The 12,317-nt window shown below is 41.2% G+C and overlaps 1 protein-coding gene across 1 annotated transcript in view; it reads left to right on the forward strand.

Annotated features, from left to right (window-relative positions):
- LOC143907458 (neurotrimin) overlaps positions 1 to 12,317 on the forward strand; it is a 166,876-nt gene that overhangs the window by 129,103 nt on the left and 25,456 nt on the right. Inside the window, exons 3-4 of the mRNA XM_077424277.1 lie at positions 6,580 to 6,787; positions 7,408 to 7,566. Coding sequence (XP_077280403.1) covers positions 6,580 to 6,787; positions 7,408 to 7,566 — 367 coding nt within the window. The remainder of the gene's footprint in view (positions 1 to 6,579; positions 6,788 to 7,407; positions 7,567 to 12,317) is intronic.

Here is a 12,317-nt window from a genome sequence, read left to right on the forward strand (position 1 = left end):
ACTGCCTATAGTCTTCTTAAACATTGTATTAATTAAGCAAAATGTACACGATCGTGTGACAAATTGAAAATAAATCGAGAACGAAGGAACCGTATATAAGTGACGAAAGGTCTTTAGTTTGGAGCGAAGCACAGGCGAATGCAAAGAAACGTCGCTCACTGCATTGCAGGTCAACGGTAGGGGGTTCAAACGAATGTCTTTTAATTAGAGGAGAACGAGACTTTACAAAACGTGACGTAGCACTCCGCGTGCCGGTGTTTCAACTCTCAAATGTGTAACGTTGCACATTTTTTTCTTTTAGGTGCTCGCGCCAATTTGCAGCGTCGCGTTATCGCGCGCGCATATTCGCGCACGCAAAAAAGAAGGCAGCCGGCCATCCTCTTTAATGCATTTCTACGATACTCACGGATGACGCCTGCGTTCCACGTAGCCGACGTCATAACCGACGTAAAGGTACGGGCTCGCCACAGTAAAAGCCAGCCCGAACGATCTCGCCCTTCGAGCCATTCCGCGCTCAAGTAGACATAATCCAGTTTAAAAGTATACGGCAGGAGGAAGATAGCGTGGGCGCATTTCACCGACGTTCAGTGAACGTTCACATGTTTGTCGAAAAAAAGAAGAAAAAAACTCTCGTATCTCGCGCGTGACCCGCGTGACAGACATCGGCTCTCGCGGACCGATTTGCGCGCGGTCCGTCTTATTTTCCGAAGGAGCGATATACGTGTCTTTATGCTTGATGATATGTAAACACCGTTGCGCGTGGGTTTCGATGAAATTAATAGCACGAATGCATCAATGCCTCGAAGCGAGGGGGGCAATCAATCGATTAGTGGTAGTAGCAGCGACGCCGGACGATGGACGCGGACAAATTTGCATTCTGTCGCCGTCGACACACAGCACGGAAACGGGAGTCGGAAGAACGGCTGGATGGAAGAGGAACAAGGGAGAAAAAAAAGACGCGCTGAAATAAGGCGCAGTCACTTGTTAGCGTCTCCCGGTACGGGTGAGGATGCGATTTGAGGGTGAGTGATTGACAAGCGCTTGCAGTTTGCGTATTAGGGGGACGAATGAGGCGCGCGCGGGCGCGCGGGTGCGCGGGACGGTACGGCGGAAGCGGAAGATAATGGAACGCTGTTCGCTTTATACGGTGATATCATAAATCGAGACGTAGCGGGAGGCGGCGCCGTTCGTCCCATGTAAATCACGTTTTATATGCTAAACCGGAATTATATACATCGCGCAGTGACATACATGCACTTATGCGCGCTTGTTAGCACACATGTATACATATATAGGACGAAATCATTTGTTCCCTAAATATTCTTTTTTTTCTCTCTCCCTCTCTTTTGCTTCCGTACGTGCAAAGATTTGTTTTTACATTCGGCTCAATATTCCGTTTCGCAGGGGAATATAGGTACCGTATAAATCTGTCAGGGCAGATCAGCCGAAAATCATATATAACGTTTCCCTCCCACGTGAAAGAAGAGAAATATCGATCGAAAAACAGAGAAACTCCTTCCGTGTTATTGAATAATCCGTGCGGCACGGTCGTAAAATACCGTATCTCTACACTTTACAGACCGAGTGCGCTTAAGGAATCGGCAAACGCTCCGGTCGTCTACACGCCCGTCAAAACCTGACGAAGGGGAAAGACGCATATTTGGCATACCTATACGTAGTTTCCATTTTGCGCGCTCCTGTGATCGCATATAGAGCCCCGGCGCGAGCACGGCTAAACCGTCGCCATGGTCAACGCCGTGGACAATGAATTTCAGGCGCTCCGTTGACGCACTCTGCACCTGCACGAGTATTTCATGGCTGACTATGCACGGACATGAGACATATTGCCGTTCTCCGACCGGTGGATTTCAATGCAGATTTTATGTTCGCGCGGTGAACGCGCATTAGCGATTTTCTAAAAGCGCGTCAGATATCGGTTCGGTCGAGCTCGATCAATGAGTTTTGGCCGCCGCGGCGCGGCGGAACAGAAAGGGAATAAAATATATTCAAAATTCAGGATAAAAAATTTTGAATGTCGAAAACTGTCGATACCTCTGCATCTTTCATGTTACACATACGAGGTGAGCCGACGAAAATATTTTTATTCTCTTTTTTTGTAGATTATTGATTTGTGCGAAATATAACCAAACACGTCAGTTTTGCTGTTAAGGAGAATATATTTGTACCTTATCAGAGGTAAAGGCTCGTATGTCCATTTTTTTTTAACATTTCAAGAGCTCATTTTCTTTTGAACGCCTTATCAGAATTAAATAATAAAATTGGCATAAATTAGTTTGTTATTTAATTACCCATCAGATTTATTCTGTTACTTTTTTTCAAATAAATAAAGGGTATTTTGGAGTTATTTTTAAAAATCATAAAAAAATGTGATTTTTCAAAGTTTATTAGCTATAACTTTTTAACGAAACGTTTCCGGACTTATGTTTATTGGAACTTGTTTTGTTCCAAATTCAATTTTCTATAAGACACTGAAGTTTTATTGACCTGATCTAGAACATCCTGTATAATTGTAATAAATTTAATACTATTTCTTGAAAATTACTTATCCAAATTAAAAAACAAGATCCATTTATAAAGAAAATTAAAAGACCTTTAAAACGATACATCACTTGTTGATGCTTATTTTATTATTTAAGATTTATTAAAGGATAATAGCTATTTTAATTAAAGAGTTGAAGCAGCAGGGTTGAATTTATTATTATTGTATATTTCTTTTAAAAGAAAATTGACGTGTTTTGGCATATTTCGTACAAATTAATTGGTTACAAAAAACAAACGGGATAAGAAATTTTTATTAGCTCATTCCAACTGTATATATCTTTTCTTTCCGCTCGTTTCCTGATGCCGTTGTTTCTATAATTTTAGTGTATATTGAGGAAATTATAATTGTGCCGGTTGCAAACGGACTGAAAGCGGAGTCGTATTTAAACGGCGGCGAGAGAAATATCCGCGAATTATTAAAGTTTTCCTTTGTTCGCGTGACGAGCGCGGGACGGTTAAACGCAAAGCGCGAACGCACCGACACACGGTCGCTTGATTAAATATGAACGCGAACGTGCTGCTATTGTTCCCGCGCGATCGCAAATGCAAGAAGAGAGAGAGCTCTTAACGTCTCGCAGGTCGTTACAAAGGCGCGCACAAACATCAACCGTTTTCGACGCATGCAGCGAGATGCACGAGAAAAGTACGGTGCCGATGTTAGCGGTAACGATTTTCCGATTTATCCCCCTGCTTGCCCCCCCCCCCGAAACATTAGCAAATTGATACTCTTCATTAATCTCGTTCTTATAAATTTAGTCAAAGCGTATCCGGCACAATTACTTTCTTGCGACAAAAAGCGAAACTTTCCAAGACATGATTCAGTCATTAGCGGAAGCTACCGTTTGTTCTTAGTATAGCTAGTAGCTTAACGTCAACTCGATATTTTTCGTCTACCGCGCTATTTCTGATTTCGATAGTAGGTGTATAAGCTTTTCAGTGTAGAACATCAAAAAGCTGAAGTTTCTGTATACAAATTCAGGCATTTAGAAATAATTGCTCAGCTTTGTATTAATTTTTCTCAAGATTCCAGAACAGAGAGCGGAACTCAACTTTGCGTATTCTTGGTAATATCCTATAAAAGCACGAAATTACGTGTACATTGTATTATGGTCTACGATCTCTACGTAACATATATCAAGTGGATTACAGAAACAAGAATTAAGCGTGGATCGGACCGCGAAATAATTCCTCTCGCGAAAAGAATTAGGGGAAAAAACTAAACTATATGCCGGGGGAAATCGAGTAGAGTCGCGATAATCCAATTGGCAGCGAACAAAAGGAAGAAAGCGTTGTAATGGCGAAATAGAAAAATATCAGATAGCGGGTGGAACAAAGTGAAGGAAGCTTTCGAAGAAAGATTAAAGAGGGGATTTTGTAAGTAGACGCGAGAATTTGCTCCTATAGTCTGTCGGGGGGATCGGATGGCGCGGCTTCTTCGGGCGGAGGGGAGGGGAGGGAGCGGCTTTGTCGGACGAATTCTTGCGGTTTCGGCGCAATTACCTTGACTGAACGTTAATGACGGTTCGTAAATCACGATAGGATGGAACAGAAGTTATACTATCGACAGTGAACGCGATGGCAGCCGTAATTCGAACGCGGACTAAATCATCTCGTTTCCAAATATACAACGGCGTATGTTTAGAATAAATTATACATACGTAAAGTTGTATTTCTCTATTTAATCTCACCGGGGGTTGCGCTATTATTCTTCCGCGATTGCCCCGATGGCTTTTCCTTGCGTTCTTATGTAGGAAATTTATTGCTCTTCTATCAAACATTCTATCTCGAACGTTGTTTTGTTCCTCTCTATACCTTTCTCGAGCAGCTGACATAAATTCTGATCGGTGGCAAGCTGCCAAGGGTAAGTTCAAAGATTGTACGATATACTTATACAATACTTGGGCATCTTATCCCAGCCTCATTGTTGTATTGACTATGGGTTGTATAAATTTTTGAACTTTTTAGCACAGTTTTCTATATCGATAAATTTTACACAATATTTTTTAAGTCACCATTTGTGAAGATGTACTAACATTTGTACGAAATTGCGCAAATATAAGCACTTAAACAACACGCGTGTCTTAAAGACGCCGTTTTTAGAGATGTTTTTAAAAAGTCATCTTAAAGACTTTACCAAGAAACATCCTAAAGATGTCAAAACTTTTAAAAGAAAAGACTTTTATTAAATTATATTAAGTCTTTTATGAAATATTTTTTCGAACATATATAACTGTTTATACACTAACTGACTTTATTTATTACAATATATACAAATGGCACAGTTTAGATGTAACATAGTTCACAAAAGTGTTTTAATTAACGTTTAATATTGTAATATTTTTTTATTATTTTGATGTGACGACACAATTAACACATCGCCGACGGTTAATGTTGATATTTTGGCCCGCAGCAAACGAATCTGGCCACGCGCACAAATAAAAACGTTTAAAAAAAACCATTATATTTATAGAATAAAAATTGATATTTATAATTAATATCGGGCCGTATTTTTTACAATAGATACTAATCCAGTTTTTTTAAATATTAATATGCGAAATTCAACTTGTTTGTCTAATAATATACATCTCAAGATGTCTTTTAGATACTAATATTGTCTGAGTAGTTTTATGCACATCCCATTGGCAAGGTATTAATGCAATGAAAGATTTTGTAAATTGAAACATAGAATAAACATATAGATTTCTAATAACTTCATAGACATCTTCAAAATTTCAAGAAGTCTCAAGACTCAAAACATCACAATGTTCTCTGGGTACAAGATGATGCCATCTTTGAAATAGAATCAGACGCATTGTATCTGGATAAATGAATAGGCAACGCACTGAATTGTCTTTGTATACACGACAATTCTAGCTTAATGCAAAATGCAACGTGCAATTGTAGATCGACAAAGTGCTCGATGGTAGGACTCATCCGATTGGGAAACTCGTCGGATTTGAGGATCCAATGACGCTTTGTCATTAAAGTCATTACGTCATCTATCAATACATAGCTCCTAAGCCTGCTGGGTCCGCAATTCAATGACAACAAAGCCGCATTTACCGATTGTATAGTACGCCTCACAATAACCGGCTACGCAGAAACTTGAATGGCAACAATGTCCGACTACGGTTTGCGGGATAGGCTAGAGCCGATTTCCACGTTACTGCATTATTTGACCCTAAAGTTGCTTATACTGGGACAAAATATATCTCGGTTGCTTTCCCTGATGTGTCTCAGATTAATTAGGTTTTCACGATTTTTTTTTATTACTGATTTTCTGGCGTTTGCAGTTTCATTGTATCTTGCAACGAAGTACCTTTTTTTCTTATTGCTTTTCGTTCGCACGATTATTTTGTAAATGGCAGAAAATTGTGCCGTATTAACACTGCGCGGACCTTTTAAGGCACAGTCGATTTTTCATTTATAATTTCCACGGGAATGGCTTCAACTAGCGCTCTTTAAACAAAATTGCAACAGTTCCGGCCTGTGTAAGTATAGAAATCACTTTTTGAAATCTTAAAGATAATTCATGAATTTTTATAAATTTTTTGTAACACAGAAACGCTTTCAAAAACCCTTCGGACTTAAAAGTCACTGGGTGTCCGGGTGAGTGCTCCAAAAACAGTGCAGTCCATGCAGTGTTAAGTATAAAGTTATTAAGAAAGTCGTAACACTAATGAGGTTAATCTTTATCTCGAGCAAACGATAATAATGCTTAATTTTAATTGCACCTCGTGGATCGAAGCGTTCCGCGTTCACCGAGGGGTGAACGAATCTTGCGCGACGGCGGGGGGAGGGGGCGGGAATGAAATATAAAACGTGGAGATCACAGTTTTTACAATACGAAAGATTTTCAGCGTCAGAAAGTTCTAATTGCCCCGTAGCGTAACGGATTACACGCGTTTTCGCGGTGTCACATGACAACGGTCACCGGGCCGGGGAAATAAAAGGCCAGCCGGGAGTGATGGATGGGTTCCAGACGATTGAAGCGGCGTTACCGGCTTTCTGTTTCAGGTGGCATGGCTGCGGGTGGACACGCAAACCATCCTGACGATAGCCAATCACGTGATAACGAAGAATCACAGAATCGGCGTCACGCACAGCGAGCACAAAACGTGGCTCCTACATATACGTGATGTCCGCGAGAGCGACCGGGGGAACTACATGTGCCAGATAAACACTGACCCGATGAAGAGTCAGATTGGTTATTTGGAGGTCGTAGGTTCGTCCATTGTGCCCCTCACGCGCGTCGAATTAATATCACGGTAGAAATTCGGAGGCTGTAACATTTCACTAGAGGAGAAAGAGAGGAGAGGGGGAAAAAGAGAGAGAATCTTTGTTTTCGCAAAATTCGCATTTGTTTCGAAGGTTGAGTTCGAAACTGTAGCAGGACACGGATGACTGGCGAAGTTCGCTTTTGGGCTCGGCCCGTGGCATCGCTTTTGAGGCTGTATACGCTATACACGTGTGTATATATATATATATTGTACGTGCTTTTAAACCGCCAAACGATAGCGTATCGAAAATTGCTTCGCGGTATTTCGCGAAATGGAAGTTGGCGGTCCCTAGGTTTCTCGTCGTCGATTCTCTTTCTCATTCTCTCTCTCTCATTCTCTCTCTCTCATTCTCTCTCTCTCTCTTTCTCTCTCTCTTTCTCTCTCTCTCTCTCTCTCTCTCTCTCTCTCTCTCTCTGAACATTGCGCTCTTGCTCATCGTTCATTTTTTTATGATTTCGAGGTATTTTCCATTCTTGTGTTATATTTTTATAAAACAGCAGCAATACGCGAATTGTCCGTGCAAATATGTGATGTAAAGGCTCTGATCAGAATTTTTATCCGACAGTTCCGCCGGATATTCTGGATTATCCTACGAGTACGGATATGGTGGTGAGAGAGGGTAGCAATGTTACGCTGCGTTGCGAAGCAACAGGGTCACCGACGCCAAACATTACCTGGAGGAGAGAAGACGGCGAGTTGATTATTCTCGGAAACAGTCAGGAAGGTAAACTACTTACGGACCGTCTTATATTATATATACAAAGAAAGCTTAATAGTCCCTTAAAATAACTTAATGACGTTATCTCTAAAGTCTTCTGTAGCTGAGAGAGAGAGAATGGTTATAACATATTTACTATATATATATATATATATATATATATATTTATATATATACATCTATATATATATTATATATATATATATATATATATATATATTTCCAGATGTATATCTGTACCTTAGAGGTAAAAAATCGTATCTCTATTATAACGAATTCGGAGAAGACAAGGTTTTAAAGATTTTAATTGAAAAATGATATATTTTTTTTAGATATAAAATAAAAGTAGCAACTTAATTTATCAAGTTTTTAATAAAGTAATTTAACTGATATGTTTTTAATAAAACAATTGGCAATAACACGCTGTACCTGGTTTAAAAATTGGGCACTATAACAATTTTCAATACGACTTATCTCAACATTATATTTTAGGAACCAGTAATAATAGACATAAGACGCTTTACCATTATACAATTTAAGCTCCTGTTATATTGAAAAATATATTAACTCTATTTTTACAAAAACTGGAGATACGATTCTTTACCTCTAAGGTAGGGGAGACCGGGGCTAAAACGTCAATGGGGTTGAACCGCCAAATCAAATATCTCGGAACCTGTATATTGTGCGAACTCGCTATTAACATTGTAAACGCTGCTTATGGTACCCATGTGACCAACGGAGTTTCGGCAGGTTACCTGCCGTGTTATGATTTTTACGAGGGCAAACGTGTTTTTGGAAACTGAAAGTTACATTTTTGCGCGTGGAAATTTTGTAATATCTGCAATAATATTAGCTCTCCAAATCTCGAGGTACGTGATTATAAAGAGTAATGCATGCTGAACACGAATCCAGTGTAGTTTTTTCATTATCGTTGATGTCTAATATTTCGTGGGCGATCAAACCTGAAACTTGTGTTTGGGGCTAATCCGTCAGTAAGCAATCCGGGTGCATTTCCAAGGCATTTCCGGGCATTTCCAGGCTCACTGCATATGGAATATGGATGAGACGGGAATTATAACCGTTCAGACACCGAATAGAGTCATCGGACGTCGAGGAGTGAACAATAAGTCGGGCGAGTGACTTCTGCAGAAAGAGGAACCCTCGTAATTATTTTTTAATAATGTGTTTCGCATAAAAATTTTAAATAAATTTTTATATTTTTTTCTTAAAAAAACAAATATTAAAATGTATTCTATCATTTTTCAGGATTAGATGTACGTATATGTATTGAAAATGCAGTGTGACGGTTAAACCCCGGCATTTTTGAGATTTCAATTTTTCCACAGTTGTCGTTTTTGCTCTATACCGCGGTTAAACAAAGCGACGTAGACAAAAATTTCCTATATAAATTTTGTAGCTAAAGGTTCACTCTTTACAGTGGTATACCACATTTAACTAAAATTATTTATTTTGTTGTTAAAAATCGGCACCGAAAAAAAACTGACGGTTTAGCCCCGGTCTCCCCTACAGATATATTGTATACAATATTTAGATAATATACACACGCGTTATTCTGTACTTCGCATAATTATATTTCTTTCGGAAGATTCAATTCTTTATTAAAACATATTCTATATTAAAACAGACAGCAATTTTTTGCACCAATAACTAGCAACCGTGCAATTGCAATGCTCACAATATTCGTCAAATTCCCTATGGCAGACTATTTTCCATAATTCGCGCGCGTAAAGCGCGCGTCAGGTGGCGCGAAAATTCTCGTCCATTTCGACATCTCGACATCGTACTTATTTTATTCGCATCGCTTATCTTGAAAATCGTAGTAGGAAAAGCGCCCGCGCGAAACTGAAACACCGGATTCACTCAACGCGAGGGGGACGACGATTTATCATTCCGCCTCTCGGACTTTATTCAGCCGACTACGTTGCGTGATGCAATTGCATTCGAAGCTGCCGATGCGACCGTGTCGGTGACGTCAAAGTGAAATATGCGTTTCAGCTCTTATGCGTCTCGCACAATAACGCCCAAGGAAAATCGAACGCTCCTCGTTCGCACCTGTTCGTACAACGGTGTGTCTTTATTCTACGGGTACAATAACAATTTATCACCCTTTTGTCTTTCAAACTTATTGAGCCATCCCGGCCTCTCTCTCCGCGCAGTTCCGTTAAATATTTGCTCTTCTTTGTGTGCATTTTATACACCTGTCCCCACGCGGAGAGAGAGAAAGAAAGAGATTGATTGATTGATTGATTGATTATTCGTCATTTATTATACGCTCTGGGACACGTCCCCTGAAGCGTTACAACGTTAAAACTACAAATTTACACGAGTTACTGAACAGCATAAATACAGTGAAAGGGACACAATATAAGGAGAGAGAGAGAGAGAGAGAGAGAGAGAGAAACAATAAAAAATATAAAATAGATAAGAAAGTATACGAAATAGATTACATTGCTTATGAATACAGTATCGGATACATATCGCAGATATGCCAGAAATTTTACGATCTAGACTGCAAAAGTAGGTGCTTGTAAAATTTACTCTTAAAATCGCAAATAGATGAGGCATTACGGATGTCGGAGGGAATGTCATTCCACATTCGGCGGCTAAGGAGCAGAAGGAACGCTTAAAGAATTCCGTGCGGCACGGAGGAAGACTAAGAATGTCACACGAGGACCTTGTATCGTGCGAAGCAGAAACACTCCTAAACACGAAGTTACTGTAAATAACTTGCGGCTCTCTCTTCCGTAAAACAGAGAAGGTCAAGTTCCCCACGAAGTACAAACGGCGTGACACGATTCCCAACCAACCGAGTCTGTCCAAGTAGGGTGATATATGCTCATCCCATTTAGCATTGAATATGAAGCGGACACACTTATTGAAGGCTCTTTGCAGACGAAGGTCATGCTCGCCAGTGATGTTGGTTTGGACCGTGCAGCAGTAGTCAAAAAGAGGAAAGATAAGTGCCATGACGAGCCTAACACGAAAAAGAAACGGCAGGAGGCGCTTGCCAAGTTTGAGCTGATAGAGCGCCGAATTGACTCGCGAGATGGTTTTCGTGGTCTGCTTAGCCCAGGAGTGTGCTGGTGATAGTGACGCCCAGATACTTCACCGTATCCGTGAAAGGTACAGAGGAGCCTTCCACAGTGATCCGAGGCAGGGCATCCAGATCCAGGCCACCAACATACCGAGACGTCCCCAAGATCATCGTCTTTGTCTTCTTGGGGTTAATCGTGAGCTTGTTGTCGAGTGCCCATTTTACTACCCTACAGATGTCCTCGTTGATGAAAGCGATGGTTTCAGAGAGAAGCCCAGGCTCTGTGTGAAGATAAATTTGAAGGTCATCCGCGTAGAAATTATATTTACAGTGCTTTAACACGCCGCCAAAGTCCAACAGGTACAAAATGAATAATATTGGTCCCAACAGATCTGGCAGATGATAGCCCACCGGAAGGATCGCGCACAGCCTGCGTCCTGTCTGTCAGATAAGAACAGAGCCAACGCAAGGCTGAGCAAAAGAAACCCAGATCACTGAGCTTGCTGATCAAAAGACGGTAGCAGACACTATTAAAAGCCTTTGTGAAATCAAAAAATACAGCGATGGTGATCATCCTCTTGTCCGCCGCTAGCCTGATGTCGTCCAGGACTCTGATCAGTGCTGTCTGCGTGAAGTAAACTTTTCTATAGGCTGACTGGAAAGGGTCCAGTACGTTACGATCCTCGAGGTAATTCACGATCTGATCAGCCGCGATGCGCTCCAATGCTTTGGAAGCAGCGCAGAGAATCGAGATCGGCCTGTAATCGTTGAGCTCAGAAGGGTGCTTCACCTTGGGAATTGGACAGATTATGGCGCGCTTCCAAATTTCCGGAAAAACACCGTAAGACAAATAGAAATTGAAAATGTGTGTTAGTGTAGGAAGTATACTAGGTAGGGCTCTCACAATCAAGCTACGAGGTAGTTCGTCTCTCCCTGTGGCGTCCGACCGGCACCCACGCAGAGCCTTCACAACGTCCCTCGGTTCAATGTGCTTCCAATAGAATTTTATGTCCTCATATGCTTCCTCGCCCAAGTAGAAAGCCTTGCTGGTGTCAGAATCAAAAGTTAGATTTCCCGTAAAATGAGAGTTTAACTCGTCAACGTCGAAGACAAGTTTTTCCATCGCTTGTTTGGGTCTCAGAAAACCATAATGCCTAAGTTTTTTCCAGATGAGATCAGGCTCATTAATGCCCTGGAATTCCATATGAAAATATTCGGCCTTAACCCTCCGCACCTCGGCCTGCACCAGGTTTCTGAGACGCTAAAAATGGTTGTAATTAGCGTTTGTTTTGCTTCTTTTCCAGACTCTTCTTGCTCTGTCTCTCGCTCTCATCAGTGACTTGATTTCGGGCGTGAGCCAGGGCGCAGGCAGGTGCCTGGGCTGGATGACGCGGTGAGGAGCGTGTTTATCGTAGCAGATACGAAGAGAGTCGTTTAGAAGCCTAACTTTAGCGTCAATGTCACAAGATGCATAAAGGTTCGTCCAATCCTGCGCGTCCAATTCAGCAAGGAAATCCTTGGGGTTGAAAGAACGAAAGTCTCGTACACGTATGGTGCGTCTGGGGTTGCGCTCAATCTTGATGTCATATGTTATTTCTATAAGGTCGTGCGCAGATAAAAAGCAGGCATCGCGCTGCGCATACCCGATTAGCTTTTCCGCATCGTCAATGATACATAAATCGAGCAACGTACGTGGAGGCAG

This window comes from Temnothorax americanus, unplaced genomic scaffold (assembly GCF_048541705.1).
Source record: "Temnothorax americanus isolate GAGA-0224 unplaced genomic scaffold, ASM4854170v1 Scaffold81, whole genome shotgun sequence".
Taxonomy (NCBI): domain Eukaryota; kingdom Metazoa; phylum Arthropoda; class Insecta; order Hymenoptera; family Formicidae; genus Temnothorax; species Temnothorax americanus.